Source organism: Dipodomys spectabilis, unplaced genomic scaffold (genome assembly GCF_019054845.1).
Source record: "Dipodomys spectabilis isolate Male_0828 unplaced genomic scaffold, ASM1905484v1 ptg000668l, whole genome shotgun sequence".
In the NCBI taxonomy this organism is placed as follows: domain Eukaryota; kingdom Metazoa; phylum Chordata; class Mammalia; order Rodentia; family Heteromyidae; genus Dipodomys; species Dipodomys spectabilis.
The window spans coordinates 390,131-407,761 of record NW_024871345.1 but is presented as its reverse complement, the minus strand read 5'-3'; the positions used below and the strand labels follow the sequence as shown (position 1 = coordinate 407,761).

Genomic DNA, 17,631 nt, shown 5'->3' with positions numbered 1-17,631 from the left:
TTTTTGGGTGGTTTATTGGTGATAAGATTCTCACAGACTTTCATGCCAGGCTTTGATCCTCAGATCTCAGCCTCCTGAGTCTCTAGGAAGACAGGCGTGAGCCACCAGTGCCTGGCCGCTCACCTCACTGCCTGACCTTTCTCCTCAAAGAGGCCATGTGATCCCCTTGTGCAGACACGGGCCGTTCCTCGGCTCTCTATCCTCATCAGACTCCCTACGATTCCCAATGATTCCCAATACATGGTCGGAGCTTTTAAAGCAAAACGCTTTGTAAATAAATGGTTATCATTTTGTTACACTGTTAATGGAGGTGATGGCATGGTGTGTTGATGAGATGAACGTCTGGCTGGTGTGTGTCTCCGGGTGGGCTTCAGTCCAGTGCTGTCTGCCACAGATGAGCTGCCTCACAGAAAAGAGCCTCATGCGTTTCCTCCCCGTCTCTTCCCAGTTATCCTCCCTGCCCATCTGGAAAACAGTGAGGCTGTTTTCAGAACCCTAGGTGTACCTCTGTAGGTTTGCGCATGAGGGAAAACAGTAGAGAACTGAGCATGTCAAGGAAGTAGATGGGGGAGGGAGGGAACAATGTGCTTCTAATAAGAGAAGTGAGAAATACGGAATGTTTGTAAGAGACACAGCAGTGGGAAAGAGAGTTCCCACCTTCGGATGATTTCGTTTCCTGAACCAGGAAGACTAGCTTCAGCCACAAAGGGAATGATGGCTTCACTGCAGGTGAAGAGAATCTAAGCCTTCTGCCTACAGCTAGGGGTGGCTCAGTTGCATCCAAAGATGTCTTGAATTATGTGTGCTGATTAGCAGGGTTTTTTTATAATGCACTGCAATTTTCCAGGACTCAAACATACTAATAGCAGTTGTCTATATGTTTAAAAATACAACTTAGAAAACCCTGAAAGCTTTCTGGTCTGAAGCTCGGTGACTAGTAGAAAGTGACAGTGGTTTGGCAGGCTAGGTCTTTTGATTTCATCTTGGGGACTTAGTGATTCTTACCACTGGGAATCTGGCAGAGCCTTAGAAGTTTCTAGTTACGAGAGGAGGTCTCGGTAATCTCTGCTAATGGGCCGTTTTCCATTTGGTTTCTATATGGTCATCTGCACAGTCAGTGCGAAGATGGCTGTATCAACTAGGAACTGCATTTGGCTGCTAGTAAAAGTCTCCTAAATAATAATAGCCGCTACTCCTCCTTCTCAGCCATCCACTGGGTGTGCTGTTAGGGTTGCCAGGCGGTCACTAGACAGCTTCTGGACTCTAGCCATAATATTCTTGCTCCAAGAAGGAGGAAGGTGGGGGAGAGGGTGAAGAAAAACAGGAATCCCAGTTCCGTCAGCTCCCATTAGTATTTTTTGGTCTCCTGTGGGACGACTCCGTCTGGTACCTACTCACGTGGACAACAGTGGGAACTTAAAAATTAGTGCTCCTTTACCCAAGCGGATGAGGAAAGGGAGGGAAGGTGGGCATCCGTGAGCACTGAGCAAGGCATGGGGGTCTAACTGATTTGTCTACTCTCTCATGCAATACTGATGGAGGATGTGCCAGGTGTCAAGACCAGAGCTCCTTGCTAGGTATTGGTTTGGAGTATTGTTTCATTGCCTCTTTCAGGAATGATTTTATACGGACCAACTTGGGGTGTGGGGGGGGTTTCATATATTTTTTTAGTTACAAGCCTTCCAGAAATTGAAATTAACCTGCACACAGGCAGGTAGTTAGTATTCAGTATACCCACCTATTAGACACAAGAGCCTTACTATCTCTAAGGGCAGAGTCCAGTAGGACGTTCTGTGATGATGAAAATATTCTTTGGGGCTGGGAAGGTGGCTCAGTGGTAGAGCCCTTGCCTTGCATGCCTGAGGCCCTAGGTTCGATTCCTCAGCACCACATAAGCAAAAAGAAAAAAGCTGGAAGTGGTGCTGTGGCTCAAGTGGTAGAGCGCTAGCCTTGAGCTGAAGAGCTGAGGGACAGCGCCCAGGCCCAGAGTTCAGACCCCACGACCAGACCACCCCCCCCCCCAAAAAAAAAGAAAGAAAAAGAAAATATTTTTTATCTATACTGCCCCATATAGTCTCCACTCGGGGCTGCTGAGCACTGAAACTGTGGTCAGACTTAGGAACTGATTTTAAAATGTTTGTTTTAATTGATTGACATCTAGAGCCATGCATACTAGTGCTCTAGACCAGTGCAGAATTGAGAATCTTGAGCTTAAAAAGCTCCTTAGCTGGATGCAGTTCAATTTTGTGAGGGTTCAGAGGGTCAATACTGTGAGTCTGGGAAGTTCCCCCTCTTCTTCTAGCCAGTCCCCCCAGAACATGCCCCTGGACTTATCATCTTCTGTGATAATGAAACTATCTGCACAAAACCACTTTGAAGCAGTTTTTATTCTTGAGGTCAGTAATTCAAACCCCATCAGAGGCCTTTATTGTCTGGAGCTGAGCATTTCTTCAGCTGCCTCACAGGGTGCCTGGCCAGCCACTGTCAGGCTTCAACCCAGCTTCTCTGACAATGGCCCACACAAGGAGCTCCCCTGGAAGTAGACCAGGGTAACCTCAAAGTGAAATGACCCCCTCCAAGCTGCGTAAAGACCAAGTCGCCACTTTCCATACAGCAGAGGACCGGATCACTCACCTATTAGGTGTGTCAGTAGCTTTGGGATGAATGAATGAGCAAATGACTATTGAAAAAAAGCAAACCAGAATTTCAAATGTTGATTTGTATCACATCAAACTGACTAATAACAATTCCAGAAGTGGTCTGATTAGGACGAGCGCATAAAAAGCAATAATCACGTCTTGATGAGTTCAGAATGCTGTAAACATCTGCTTTATGTTTCTGAAGAATGGAACAGTATTAAGATTCCAAAGGAAAGGATATAAATTTTAAGAGTTTCCATTTTGATTTACATGAGTAGTTTCGTCCTGTAATTAGAATTTTAGTTTGATTTCATTTTAGAAGTTTTAATATATCTTTAGGTAATTTATCTTCAGATAATTTTACAACATCATAGAATTCTGAGATGGGTAGAAAAATTCAAGGGTCTTAATATTGGAAGTTTCCTTAGACATTGTAATTAGGTTTTTAGCTCATAAATAATTCCTCTGAGATTTATTTCCATAGATGTTTAATGAGCTTTATTCAAGTGGGCTCACGTAGAACCAAATGAACGTTTCTTACAAATCAGCATTCATGCATTGGAACTGGAGATAGAATTGTAAACAGTTTTGTCCCCCAGGTAGGAGCTGCTAACACTGAATGAATGGTCGAGGCAGGTCAGCCGTCCCTGAAGAGGGCTTTTGGGTCCCAATGTCTAGACACATTTTTAATTGTCCCCACACACACACTTGGAGAGGGGGTAGAATTGTCATACAGTGGGGGAGAACACTCAATTAGAGCACCCAGTCCAAGATATCAGTAGTAACAGAAAGTAAATTTCAGCCGTAGGCTTTGAAGCATTTTGGAGCTGTTACCTGTGGATTTTGCTTTTCTGAATCTGAGGCTGGGTCACACAGCAATTCCTGGGCCTTAATGAGGGCCCCCAACTTTTTTGGTACTGGATATTGAATTTGGGGCCTCAAGCTTGCTAGGTAAGTGTTCCAATATTTGAGCCACACACTCCCAGTACTTTTGTTTTTAGTTTGCTTTTCCAATGGAGTAGCTTAAGACATCAATCTTCCACTTCTGCCTCCTGAGCAGTTGGGATTACAGGTTTGCATGACCATACCCAGCCCCTCCAAACTCCTGAACACAGTCTTTAGAGACTGTGGAAGGAAGCATGTACTCAAGGACATCTCTTTGTCTGGTTAAGATAGGTCTTTATGTTCAGATTTAGTGAAATATGAATTTATCTGTACAGTTTCAACTTCTTGTTCTTAATGAGTGAATGGCATCCTGAGGGATGTAGTCTCACCATTCAGGAAAATGCTTCCGTTCGGATTGCCATGTAGGAGGATGCAAGAGAGTGTCAGAGCTCAGTTACCCAACAGTAAAATGAGGTGGACCAGCAGTTACGCGTGTCGGATTTTACCCAGAAGAAATGAAAGCACTTGTCTGTTACAGACTGTGATAATGGTTGTGTAACTATGAGTACACTAAAAAAAAGACTATTAAGGCACACTTGAAATTATGTGATGTGTGAATAATATTTCAGAAAGTTTGTTTTTTTTTTTTTGGGGGGGGGGTCCGGTCGTGGGGCCTGAACTCTGAGCCTGGGCGCTATCCCTCAGCTCTTCAGCTCAAGGCTAGCGCTCTACCACTTGAGCCACAGCGACACTTCCAGCTTTTTTCTTTTTGCTTATGTGGTGCTGAGGAATCGAACCCAGGGCCTCATGCGTGCAAGGCAAGCGCTCTACCACTGAGCCACCTTCCCAGCCCTCTGGAAATTATTTCTAAAGAAAAACAAAGCCCCACTCTCCTACCACCCCCAATCCGCTCTCCCCCAGTCACTAATCTACTTCAGATCCACCCCTCCTCAGGTAAATGCGATCAGTCATAAAGACTGTGGCTTTCTGTACCTGGCTTCTTTTATTTAGCATGTTCTCAAGTTCATCTGTGTTTTAGTAGTACATCTCAATTTTTCATTCCTTTTTATTGGCAAATAGGATTCCAGTGTATGAATAGTCTGCATTTTTCTTTTTAATCATTGATGGAAATTAGAGTTGTTTCCAACTTGGGTTGTTGTGGATAATGCTGACATGATCAATTTTTTTTTTTTTTTTTGGTCGATCGTGGGGCTGCGTTCTTCAGCTCAAGGCGAGAGCTCTACCACTTGAGCCACAGCACCACTTCTGGTTTTCTAGTGGTTTTTTGGAGATAAGAGTCTCATAGACGTTCCTGCCTGGGCTGGCTTTGAACCCTGATCCTCAGTTCTCAGCCTCCTGTGTAGCTAGGATGACAGGCATGAGCCACTGGTGCCTGGCTCCATGATCAATTTTTTGGATGGACTTGGTTGCCAATTCTCTGGGCTCTGCTGGTCACACAGTAACTCTCCATTTGATTTTGAGGAGCTACCAGACTGTTCTCACTGGCCGCACTATAATCCCACCAGCAATGGGTTTTAACTGGAGATTGGTTATGCACTCTTTGGAGTGGCCATCCCAAGTCCTTGGCTGGATTCTCCCTTCCCGGTCTTCCATCAAGGCCTTGTATTCCCAGAACTGATGGGTGACAGATCTAAGCCCGAAAGTGGAATGGCTTTTAACACACAAGCTCTCTCCAGTTTCTAGGCTCTCCGTGAATCACATAGATTTTACCCAGAGGCTCTTCCCAGGTATCTCACTGACAGAACTCAGCAGAGGCTTTCTCTTTAATAATAGATTATATTCTTCAGGCCTATATCTCCTTTTGATAAACTCATCTTTAAAAATATATCTGAGGCTTTTTTTCCCCCTAAGATTAGAACTTCGTTGGATACAAACATCTGTTTTCTGTTTCACTTATTGTGAGTGTGGGCCCCTCCCCACTGGAGTTTGAACTCACACTTACTAGACAGGTGCTCAACCTGCCACACCTCATCCATTTTTTGGCTTAGTTATTTTTTTGGATAAGATCTCATGGTTTTTCCCAGACTGGCCTAGACCTTGGTCCTCCTGTTTATACCTCCCAAGAAGCTTGGATGACATGCACACACAACCATACCTAACTTACAAGTTGAGAACGGGGTCTTGCTTTTTATCCACAATGGACTCAAACCAAAATCCTCCCAATCTGTGCCTCCCAAGTAGCTGGGATTATAGGTATGAGCCACTGCTCCAGCCTCATCTACAGATTTGTACGTTAAACACTCAAAAACACACACCTCCTAAACATGCTATTATAGCATGCAATTATGGCATCTCTGCAGGACTTAGCCAGCTTGTCTATCTCTGACCACCATCACACAGAGCCTCTCTGACCTGCTGTCAACCTCTGGCTGTCACACAGTCTGTCTGGGTCCAGGGAAGCACCCTCAGCATAGCTGGCCACTGTGTGTTCTCAAATCCATTCCTGCTCAGCCTCTAATACATCTTGAAGGTGTGCAGTAACAAATTCCATATATAAATTACTTTCCATTCAGATCCTTTACTCCTTTATTTGTTCCAAGATTTCCTGTGCACACCTTTCAAAGTTTCTTCTCAAGGCAACATAGAGATTCAGTGAAAATGTGACCATTGACTTTTTCTACATCCTTAATATCAGAGCTGAATAGTTTCTTCTAAACCGTATTTTATGGAAGCCATGGTGTTTAGCCATGTGTGGTGGTATATACCTGTAATCCCAGCACTTTATGAGCCCAAGGCAGGAAGAGATAGTTCAAAGTCAACCTGGGATACATAACAAAACGCTCGTCTCAAGTGAGAAATAGAAGAAAAGGGGTTCCCGATGTACTTTGCCCATTCTCATATGCCAAATATCCATGAAAGATGTTCATAGTTTCCCAGGTACTGGACCAGCTTTGGTCCTAGCACCAAGTGGGGACACATTGCTCAGTCAAGGGAAAGAGGAATCTACTTTGTTTCATAAATGCGATCTGTGTTGCACACAACACTTACACTGTATGCACACGTGTGTTCTTTTGCAGGCTATCGGCTGCACCTTGAACTGTACTTGCCAGAGCTTCAAACCTGGGAAAATAAACAACCGTCAGTGTGAGCAGTGCAGACATGGATGGGTGGCTCATGGTAATGTCATTTTCCTCTGCTCTTAGCCAGTAGTGCCCTTTTAATAACTTGCAGCTATTCGGGAACTGGTTTAATATTGAAGGATGACAGCTAGCTAGTACATTTCTTAGGATGTGCCAGGTAGCAGTCTAATAGCGTCAGATGTTTTCTGAATTTGAACTCTTAAGCAGTATCCTAGCCCCATTCTAAAAATATAGAAACTGGTATTTTGATGCTCTTTATTTTACAGTGAAGGAAGTCTGTGCTAATAAGTAGTCTTTAGGGTTTTCAGATTCAGTGTGTCCCAACCTCTTCCTTGTGAATTTGCAGCTTGTAGCTGAGTGCCCTTCTTGCTTGTTTGCCAAATCTGATGAGCTGACATGAGCTGCTTGGGGCCTCCCAGAACCTGAACTATGGCTAGTGTCACTGAAGAGTGGGCTTATAGTTACAACTAACATAATCTAAATTGTAATAACCATATGTGGCTGGTAGCTGCCACACGGAACAGCTTGGATTTAGGGTAATTAATTGTCAAGCCCCACAGCTGGATTAGGACTCATCTATAGCTTGCTCAGGCTCTACCTCCAGACCCTGCTTCCTAACTGTCCACGCTCTTGAATATGCATGAACATGCACCGTTTCCCCCTTTTCCTGGCCCCTTCCCTATTTGTGATGATTTTGCTCCTTAGAGCTGCACAAGAAAGAAAAATCTTAAGCCAGGTTTATTTTAGAAGTTCCTGTGAATAACTTGAAGACTCAGAGCTGCTGGGGTTATTAGTCGTTTCTGTGTTCGTGTTTTGCTTTTTGTTTTTGATTTTCTTTCTGTTGGAGCATATCAATGAGAATTTGTCCTAGCCTACTTTCTGGGCAGTATTTCTCCTAAAGTTAAAAGCTTTTCCAACCAGTCTTTCTTCAACTTGATTTTTAGCCCTAAGCAAGCTGAGGATCCCCGCCATGTATCCAGCGAGCCGGGTGGAGGTGGTCCAGTCCAGTGTGGTGTTTGATATCAGCAGCCTCATGCTGTACGGCACCCAGGCCATCCCCATTCGCCTGAAGATCCTGCTGGACCGGCTCTTCAGTGTGTTGAAGCAAGATGAGGTTCTCCAGATCCTCCGTGCCTTAGACTGGACGCTGCAGGACTACATCCGCGGCTATGTGCTACAGGTACTGCAACCATGGCTTGTTTTGCTGCAGGCAGTGCCCACGGAAGGTGTAACCTGCTGTCCTACCCCTACCAGGGGACGACTGTCAGTACCATCCTTCCCTTTAATATTTTTTCTCATAACGTCAACCCCCACCTCTTATTCTGGGAGGAGTTCCTTGCTTTTTCCAGGATTTCTGTAACACCTCAGGCTGTGGGAGCAGGACCTGTTCTCTGAGTGGGTTCCATACATTAGCTGCTGCTTCTACAGTAAACCATTCACCCCAGCAGGGTGCTGTAATCTACCTACTCAGGAGGCAGAGATCCAGGAGATCATGATTCCAAACTGCCTAGGCAAAAAGTTAGAGCAACGCCATCTCTGCCAGTAAAAGTTGAACATGGCGTCATGTGCCTGTCCTGCTACTGTTGTAGGAGCAAAAATAAGAAGGTTATAGTCCAGGCTGGGCTGAGCACATTTTTTTCAAAAAAATAACTAAAGCAAAAATAATTGTGGTAGAGTACCTACCTAGTAAACATAAGGCCCTGAGTTCAAACCAAGCATGACCAAAAAGAAAAAGAAAAGAAAAGGAATCTTGCTGACTGCCGTCCACTAATATGTGGTAGATACAGAATTTGAATTTACTTCTGCGTAATTCTAAAGCCCAGGCTCTTTCCTTGGAAACCCGTTTGCTCACGTCTATCTCAGGACCCCCAGCAGTCTAGAAACAGCTATTTATGTAGACTAGCATTGTGAACTTACATTATGACGTAGATCAATATTTAATGATCCTAATAATCTTGCTTTCTAGTGTTAGGATTAAAAATATGGAATCAATTACCTTGAACCTCTAGTGCATGAAAAATTTATGATGTTATATTCCTCATCATCTTCAAAACTCTTATGTGCACTGTGAAAAATCTCAGTAGGCCATCAAATACATGTTCTGTGATAAAATATTTATTGTAGTTTTGGGAAAAGTTAGACCTTGCTAGAGTTTGAAAGATCTCCAACACTCCAATGTAATTACAGCTCTGCTTTGTGAGCATGGGCAGTAGATCAATACAGGTTCATTTGTTTTCTGATGGTACTTGCTTGGGAAGATGATTAAACTGGCAGCAAATGAATACTTGAGCTATATCTAGGGCTGATTGCTTCATTTGTACTCGTTAGATAAAGAAGTTATTCTTGTTCAAATGATATATATTTTCATTTTAGTAGGGAAAATTACTATACCTAATGCATGACAACAAATATTTTTAAGTAAGGTGAAAAAAAATAATCACCAAATTTCCCTGATTTGGACTTGAGTAATGTAATTTTATTTCTCTCTTCTGGACCAGTTGTAGGGCCCCTGCTTATATTTATGCAGTTTAGGCTCTACACAAAGTTTCTGGCCTACTTCTAGGCCAGAACGAGGTGAGCATGAACTGGAGTATAAATGTCATGTTCACCCAGAAAAGAACATCTTTTTGATGCGTGAAAAGGTACTCAAGAGTCTAGTAGAAGCCCTGATCAAATGATGACTTCCCTAGAGAAAGGAAGAGTAGTAAATGGGTCATACACTTTGGATTTAGGATGCGTCTGGGAAGGTGCTGGACCACTGGAGCATCATGACCAGTGAGGAGGAAGTGGCCACCTTGCAGCAGTTCCTTCGCTTTGGTGAGACCAAGTCCATTGTGGAGCTCATGGCAGTCCACGAGAAAGAAGAGCAGCCTGTCCTCCCACCACCGTCGACAGCAAACATCGACATCAGGGCTTTCATCGAGAGCTACAGCCACAGGGGTTCGAGCCTCCCCACACCTGTGGACAAAGGGAACCCCAGCAGTGTACATCCTTTTGAGAACCTCATAAACAATGTGACGTTCATGCTGCCTTTCCAGTTATTCAACCCTCTGCCTCCCGCCCTGATAGGGTCATTGCCTGAGCAGTACATGTTGGAGCAGAGTCAGGACCAAAGCCAGGACCCCAAACAGGGAATCCATGCACCCTTCTCTGATAGTAGCTTCTTAACCTCCACGCCATTTCAAGTTGAAAAAGAACAGTGTTTAAACTGTCCAGATGCCATTACTCAAAAAGAAGACAATGCCCATCTAAGTGACTCCAGCTCATACAGCATTGCCACTAAGCTTGAAAGGACACGGTTATCCCCCGAGGCCAATGCGAAGGCAGAGAGGAGCAGCCTGAGCACAAAGAAAGGCCGGGTGTTCTGCACCGCATGTGAGAAGACTTTCTATGACAAAGGCACCCTCAAAATCCACTACAATGCTGTCCACCTGAAGATCAAGCACAAGTGTACCATCGAAGGGTGCAACATGGTGTTCAGCTCCCTGAGGAGCCGGAACCGCCACAGCGCCAACCCCAATCCTCGGCTGCACATGCCAATGAACAGAAATAACCGGGACAAGGATCTCAGGAACAGCCTGAACCTGGCAGGCTCTGAGAACTATAAACGCCCAGGCTTCCCGGGGATTGCTCCAGACTGTGGACCTCTCCCCAGCTACCCTGGTTCTGGGGAGGATTCCAAAGGCCAGTTGGCCTTCTCTAGTATTGGGCAAAATGGAGTGCTCTTCCCTAACCTAAAAACAGTCCAGCCAGTCCTTCCTTTTTACCGCAGCCCGGCCACTCCCGCTGAGCTGGCAAATACCCCTGGAGTGCTGCCTTCTCTCCCTCTCTTGTCCTCTTCAATCCCAGAACAGCTGGCTTCCAGTGAGATGCCCCTGGATACGCTTCCCAAGAAGAAATCCCGGAAGTCCAGTATGCCAATCAAAATAGAGAAGGAAGTGGTAGAAGTGGGTCAGGAGAAGAGACCCCTGAGCTCTGATGAAGACGCGCCCCTGCAGGTGGTCAGTGAAGATGAGCCTGAAGCCTGCAGTCCTCAGTCAGACAGAGCACCTGAGGAGCAGCACACCCAGTCAGGAGGCTTAGGGAAGTCTCTCCCTCGGGGGGAGAGGCCTTGCAGTCTCGGATCTGTGACTGAGGCCCATGGAACCGTCAGCCAGATCTCTGAGCAGGCCACACACAACTCAGAGAGGGAGGCTGAGCAGCAACTAACGTTGACCATGGTGCCAAGGGAGGTAGAGGACGGCAGCCAAGAATACCACTTCACACCTGGAGTGGAATCCCATGTTCCTTTTCCTGACTACATGGAGCTTCAGCAACACCTGCTGACCGGGGGACTCCTCAGTGCCTTGTCCCACAGGGCCATGGCTTTTCCTTGTCTCGGAAATTCCAAAGAACTGGAGCCCCCAAGCCAGCACGTGCCCACAAGGCAGAAGGAAGAACCTCGCACTCAGTGCGACATCTGCAGGAAAACCTTTAAGAACGCTTGCAGCTTGAAAGTGCATCTCAAGAACATGCATGCCAGAGACACGCACACGTGCACCGTGGAGGGCTGCCGTGCCACTTTCCCGTCCCGCAGGAGCAGAGACAGGTAAGCACCACTGGCAATCATTCTTGTAAAGACACAGGTTCCTAGCCCGAATCACACATCTGAGTCACCTGGAAGGCTGTGAAAACACAGACTTCTGGGCCCTGGACCTGGACTTCTGTCCCAGTAGGTAGCAGGAAGGGGACAGAGATGTCTGGGCTTTAACCCTAAACTTCTGTTCTAGTAGATGGGGGAACTACAGGACCCTAACTGTAGACTTCCGTTCCAGTAGATCAGTGGATGGGGGGCGGGGGGGGGGGGGGATTTTGCACTTCTGTCAAATTCCCAAATGTTGACATTGTTCTGAAGAAATTTTCAATTTCAAAATCTAAAGCCAGGTGCCAGTGGTTCACATCTGTAATCCTACCAACTCAGGAAGCTGAGATCTGAGGATCGTGGTTCAGAGCCAGCCCAGGCAGGGAAGTCTGTGAGACTCTCATCCCCAATTGACCACCAGATAGCCAGAAAGTGGAACTGCAGCTCAAATGGTAGAACATCAGCCTAGAATGAAAAAACTAAGGGACTACGCCCAGGCCTGAGTTCCAGCCCTAATACCAGCACAAAAAAAAAAAAAAAAAAAAAATTGGCTGCAAAACCTTCCCTCCTCAAATGGTGTGAAGATACTTGAAATTTCGCAGTCTACCTTTGTGTGGGCTTTATGTGTATTTGGTATAGAAATATTGAAGACATTTTCATTGATGCCTTTCTAAAGTCTAAGAAATGTCAAATTCAGAAACACCTCAGGCTCGCAGGGTGTGTAAAGAGTCATGCGTGAGATCTCACATTAGCAACTTGGGTAAAAGAGCTTGGTAAAGATGTAGGGGGTTGGGAGATTTTAAGTTGTCACTGTGGTTTCCCCAAACTTTTCTCATTTTTCTCTCACAATACAAAATCCATCAAATGAAACCTTTTCTCTGATTTCTAGTCAACCAGCTACATTTGCAAAGAAGAGTAACAATTGAGATTTTCTTCAATATGAAGGTACCAGAGGGTAGAGATGATTGTCAGGTTGTTTGAGGAGCTGTGATGCTGGGTTTTTGTGACACACGCAGACTTTACAGAGCACACACTTGTGGGACACGCCAAACACACGCAGACTGTTTACAGAGCGCACACTTGTGGACACACGTCACCTTGGGGGCACAGCAGGGTGTTGGTATCTTGCTTGTGCTCTGCTTCCCACACTTGGAGCTCTAACCACTGTTTAGGTCACCCTGCTCCTGGGCCAGAACTGGCATACCAGAAGATGGCCCAGGAGGCCTGATTAAATGCAAGATGATAAATGCTAAATGCTCACAGAGTGTTCAGATGCAACATTTGCTCAAACAAGTTTGACTTGAAGCAATTCAACACCACCACTAGCTTAGTCCAAATTGTACTGCCTAATTTGTTAAGAGGGTGAAAATGTACAGACTCCCACACACATTCCTGGATAGGCTCATAAGAACACACTCATTGTCTTGAGTCCAGGGGGTAGAACATAGGAGATATTACTTAAAATTCCTGTTTCTGTTGCTGAGATGTTAAGCAAACCACTAGTGTGCCCTCATTAGTGAGCCAGGAGTGTTTGCTCATGAGTAAGCTGTAGTCGTGAACAGGTGGTCAGATCATATAGATTATCCTTCCTTTATAATCCTGTTCTAAATTATATTGCATACTGGATACTTTCTCATTTGATACTTATTTTTCCATATATTCAGCATTTTCTCATGTTCTGGCCCATTAGAGATGTGATCCTTCTACTGTAACAGGAAGGCAACTTGTATTACAAATTTATGAATTCCAGCAGTATAAAACTTGGAGTGTGTTTTACCAAGAATCCCGATTAAGGGGACATCATTTTTTTTTATTTATTTTTTGTTGGTTGTCAGGCTTGAACTCTGGACCTGTATGCTTTCCCTGCGCTCTTCAGCTCAAGGCAAGCGCTCTATCCTTGAGCCACAGCGCCACTTCCTGTTTTCTAATGGTTTATTGGAGATAAGAGTCTCACAGCCTTTCCTGCCTGTGCTAGCTTTGAATCGCACTCCTCAGTCTCCTGAGTAGCTAGGATTACAGGTGTGAGCCACTGGCGCCCAGCTCAAGGGACATCATTTAAGCAGGGGCATCCTCACGGAATACTTATGGACAAACCCAGACCCTGCCACTCTTCTGAGACACATAACTCCCACTGCTCCAAGACCCTATGGCTAGTAGGACAACTGTCACCTCCTCTCCACCATTACTTTCAACAGCAGCTCCTGGGGCCTGTCAGGAAGGATGGGACAGCATGTCCGGTGCTTATTTAGCCAACAAACATGCATTAAGGATCTTCTCTGATCGTTGCTGGGCTACAGTTCCTGCCCACAGAAGTCTTCAGTGTGTAGTAGATGAGGCAGATGAGTTAAATTATAGATGAATATCATTGTGACAGTAGGAGAAGTTACAGACTGCTCTGTGCACGGGGGATGGTGTTAACTAGACCCCTTGAGAGGACAAAGAAGGTTTCCTGGAAGAAGGGTGTCTCTAAACCAGCAACGTTCAGGTGTTTGGGTCTCACAACCCCTTTGAACTAGGGACCCTTTTCTGGCCAGTGTGTGGCACAGCCTGTAATCCTGGCTACTTGGGAGGTAGAGATCAGAGGATTGCAGTTCCATGTGAGCCCGGGCCAAAAGTTCATGAGGCTTCGCCCAAGTGAATGTCTGGACATGGTGGTGTGTGCCGGTCATCCCACCTGCTGGGGAAGCGCAACAGGCGTGGCGGAGCGTGCCCACCCCAGCTGTGTGGGGAACGCAGACAGGAGGCTGGCAGTCCAGACTCTAGTGTGAACAGGGCTGGGGCCCTAGCTCAAGTGGTGGAGCGCCTGGCTAGTAAGCCTGAAGATCTGAGTTCAACCCCAGTGCGTCCAAAAAACAGAACAAACAAAACCTGCAGCGTTTAAGAGATTGTTACCAATATTTGTCATACTAGACACTGAAAGTCATCATAATCACTTCAGAATAAGAATGTAAATATCGTATGTTAGTATACCATTTTGGGGGGGAACCAAAAACTTAGTTTGTTTTATAGATTTATAGATCTCTTTAATACCCGATTGCATTAGAAGGTTGGGCTCCCTGTTTCCTCATGCAGCCTGTTACGTTATTACATGTCTGTAACACCTAGAACACTCCACCGTACACTCTTGAGAGAGTGAGAATGAAAAGGCCAAGGCTGTGCTGATGTTCTGCCTCCTGAGTTCTAGAGCCTCCAGTGGGTGTGGGCGGCACCCTGGGCTCTCACAGACTACAGTTTGAGAACAAATGGTCTCCTCCCCGGAAGAGTGGGAAGGGGATGTTAGAGACTGACGTGAGGATATAAGGATGTGGTACAGATTTGCAGTCCTGGAAGAAGAAGGTCTAGTGCGTAGTTTCTGAAGGTGTCCTGGGGACACAGCACGTCAGAAATGCATCTATGGGCTGGGAAGGTGGCTCAGTGGTAGAGTGCTCGCCTAGCATGCATGAAGCCCTGGGTTCCATTCCTCAGTACCACATACACAGAAAAAGCCAGATGTGGTGCTATGGCTCAAGTGGTAGAGTGCTAGCCTTGAGCAAAAGAAGCTCAGGGACAATGCTCAGGCCCTGAATTCAAGCCCCAGGACTGGCAAAAAAAAAAAAAATGCATCTATCCCCTCGGATCGGAGGCGTCAGAAGCAGGAGAGGAACATACAAGTTAACAGCTGGCATTTGTGAGATGTTCGGGCGCTGGGCAGGAGGCCCCGTGACTTGCTTATTAGAGTAGGGGTCTTTCTGTCCCTGGTCCAGTAAATGCTTGGCTTCTTTAGCGACTTGCATATGAGAACCAATATGTCATTCTGATGTCTGGATTTCTGCCAACACATACCTGCTCCCCAAGCGGGAACAATGACCTAATCACAGGCAGAGCTGAGGTTAGAGGAACCGTTTGCAAAGTGGCTGATCTGGAAGAATAATTCTGATGCTGTCCAGAGAAGTGGTGCAGGGCGATAAAAGAAACTGCATAGTATATATTGTTTATAAAATATGATAAAGCCTCCCACATACATGTCTTGTGAAATTTGGAAGTGAAAATTGAAATCTTAATAATTTTGGTGAGGGTATTTTTCCCAACTTGACCCTGATCTGTATTTGGGGGAGAGGAGGAGCATTTTCCCTATTGTGGATCATTCTCCTGTCCTCTTTTAAGATTCTACCTTTTGTCCAGGCTTGGTGGTACCCACTTGTAACTCTAGCTATGTGGGAGCCATAGGTAAGAGTATCATGGTCATAGGCCAGGCCAGGCAAAACAGCAGGGGACCTTACCTGAAGAATAACGAACAGCACCTGCTCACCAAGCACGAGGCCCTGAGTTCAAACCCAAGAAACCTACACCCTTTGGTCAGGGCTGGTTTTCCTCACTAGAAGTTAGAAAGGGATTCCTGAGCGAGGGCAAAATTGATTTACAAGTTACGTCTAAATGATACATATGACTAAAAGATGGTTGTAATGGATGTTCATTATCTCCCCCGAGAGTAATCACGGGCTATAAGATGGGTGTTTTGCTCACACTGCTGCGTTTGCAAAACTTCTGTCTGGTATACAGAGAAGTACATAGACACACAAACAGACACATGCCCTGTACATGTGCTTTCATACACAGGTATGCACAAACATATCCAACGCTTATCCAAACACGCACACGCACACTCATTCCCACCAGTGTGTACAAAGGCTCCAGACCAGCACCATCCACTAGAGAGAAGATGTGACCAGTACAGAAAATTCTTAACATTTTAATAGCCCCATTAAAAGGCATAAAGAAACCAAGTAAGTTTTAATAACACCTACTTCATGTTATCATTTAGTATATGGCTTTTGCCACACTTCTGGCACTCAACTGTATTAGGCCCTGCAAGTGAGGAGGTTTCATTGAAATTAAGTCTGCTGCTTCGTTCCTAATAGCTGGCGGCTGAGACCTCCTAGGATCACCTGCTTCCAGTTAAACTGGCCTAATTGAAATAGGCTAGCTGTCCTTTTATAGGAGAGTTCCCGGAAGTGAGCATTTCTGTCAGATGATGAAAACGGAAGCCTCCGGCTATTGGCTTTGCCGGTGAGAGCTAACTTCCAATGAGCTGTGAGCACCAGGGGTCAGGGTCCATCCTGCAGGGGCTGAAGCCCGGGTCACTCCCAACCATGCATTGCCTTCTCTACTCAGAATGATGACTCTAAAACTGCAGCCCAACTCGTTGCTAACCGTCTTCTCACTCTTGTAGACACAGTTCAAACCTAAACCTCCACCAAAAAGTGTTGAACCCAGAGGCATTGGAGAGCAGTGGAGACCACTTCCGTGCCGCCTACCTTCTGAAAGACGTGGCCAAGGAGGCCTACCAGGACGCGGCTCTCACCCAGCGGGCCTCCCAGACATCGGTCATCTTCCAGGGGTCCAGTCGCATAGACCGCCTGGCTTACCCAGCCAGCCAGGTGCACAGTGCCGGCCTGGAGAGCTACCCCTCCCGCCACCCCAGTGAGGGCACCATCCTGGATCTGAGCACCGCCTCCAGCACAAAGTCAGAGAGCAGCAGCCCCTCCTCGTGGGACTCAGACGGGCTGAGCGAGGAAGGCCCTCTGCTTACAGAGGACAGCGAGGGGACCTGTGAAGGGCCCAGCCTCGTGCCCGGGACGGAGGGGTACCCGATCTGCGTGCTGATGGAGAAAGCTGACCAGAGCCTTGCCAGTCAGCCCTCCGGGCTGTCCATGACCTGTCACCTCTGCCAAAAGACATACAGCAACAAAGGGACCTTCAGGGCCCACTACAAAACCGTGCACCTCCGCCAGCTCCACAAGTGCAAAGTGCCGGGCTGCAACACCATGTTCTCTTCCGTTCGCAGTCGGAACAGACACAGCCAGAACCCCAACCTCCACAAGAGCCTGGCCTCATCGCCCAGCCACCTCCAGTAACAAAGGGGCAGATCCAAAGCTCCCATATGCAGGCATGAGATAGCCCAAAGAGGCTCGGACCATTTCAGATCAAGCCCGGCATAAAGATTTGTTCTGATGCACGTTTCCTACAGCAGGATGAGTGGAAGACAAGCCTTGTGGGAAGGTGGCCTGGGAGGTAGTCCTTCCATTATTGTTCTTAGCTCAAGAGTGTTTCTCCGACATTCAGAAAACACAAAGCCATGTCCCCCAGATTTGTTGACATGTTTCCTGAGAGAGCTCACCAGGTCTACAGATTGACAGGGGGCACCCAGGACCTGGGGCACCTTCGAGAAAGGCTTCAGTAGTATTAAGGGTCCTTACAGGACATGTGTCCTGGGAAAGTGTCACCGTGGGTAAAACACAAAAGGTCCCTTGTTTCATGACCTAAAATGCAGGCCTGAGTTTAGGAAAACAACCTCCAGGGACCATCTCCATCTGGAGTGGAAGATTGCTCCCCCCTCCCCACAAAG

At 46.4% G+C, this 17,631-nt stretch overlaps 1 protein-coding gene across 1 annotated transcript; it reads left to right on the top strand.

Annotated features, from left to right (window-relative positions):
- Positions 1 to 6,538: 6,538 nt before the first annotated feature.
- On the top strand, positions 6,539 to 17,404 carry Bnc1 (basonuclin 1). The gene is made up of 4 exons (XM_042671788.1): positions 6,539 to 6,662; positions 7,570 to 7,805; positions 9,358 to 11,213; positions 16,456 to 17,404. Exons 1-4 carry the CDS (start codon positions 6,539 to 6,541, stop codon positions 17,138 to 17,140), a joined length of 2,901 nt encoding a protein of 966 aa, XP_042527722.1. The 3' UTR covers positions 17,141 to 17,404.
- The last annotated feature ends 227 nt before the right edge of the window (positions 17,405 to 17,631 follow it).

Coding starts and splice junctions, on each gene's coding strand:
- Bnc1 (XM_042671788.1), top strand. CDS start 6,539: ATGCACACGTGTGTTCTTTTGCAGGCTATCGGCTGCACCTTGAACTGT. Junction 6,663..7,569: donor ACATGGATGGGTGGCTCATG/GTAATGTCATTT, acceptor CTTGATTTTTAG/CCCTAAGCAAGCTGAGGATC. Junction 11,214..16,455: donor TCCCGCAGGAGCAGAGACAG/GTAAGCACCACT, acceptor TCACTCTTGTAG/ACACAGTTCAAACCTAAACC.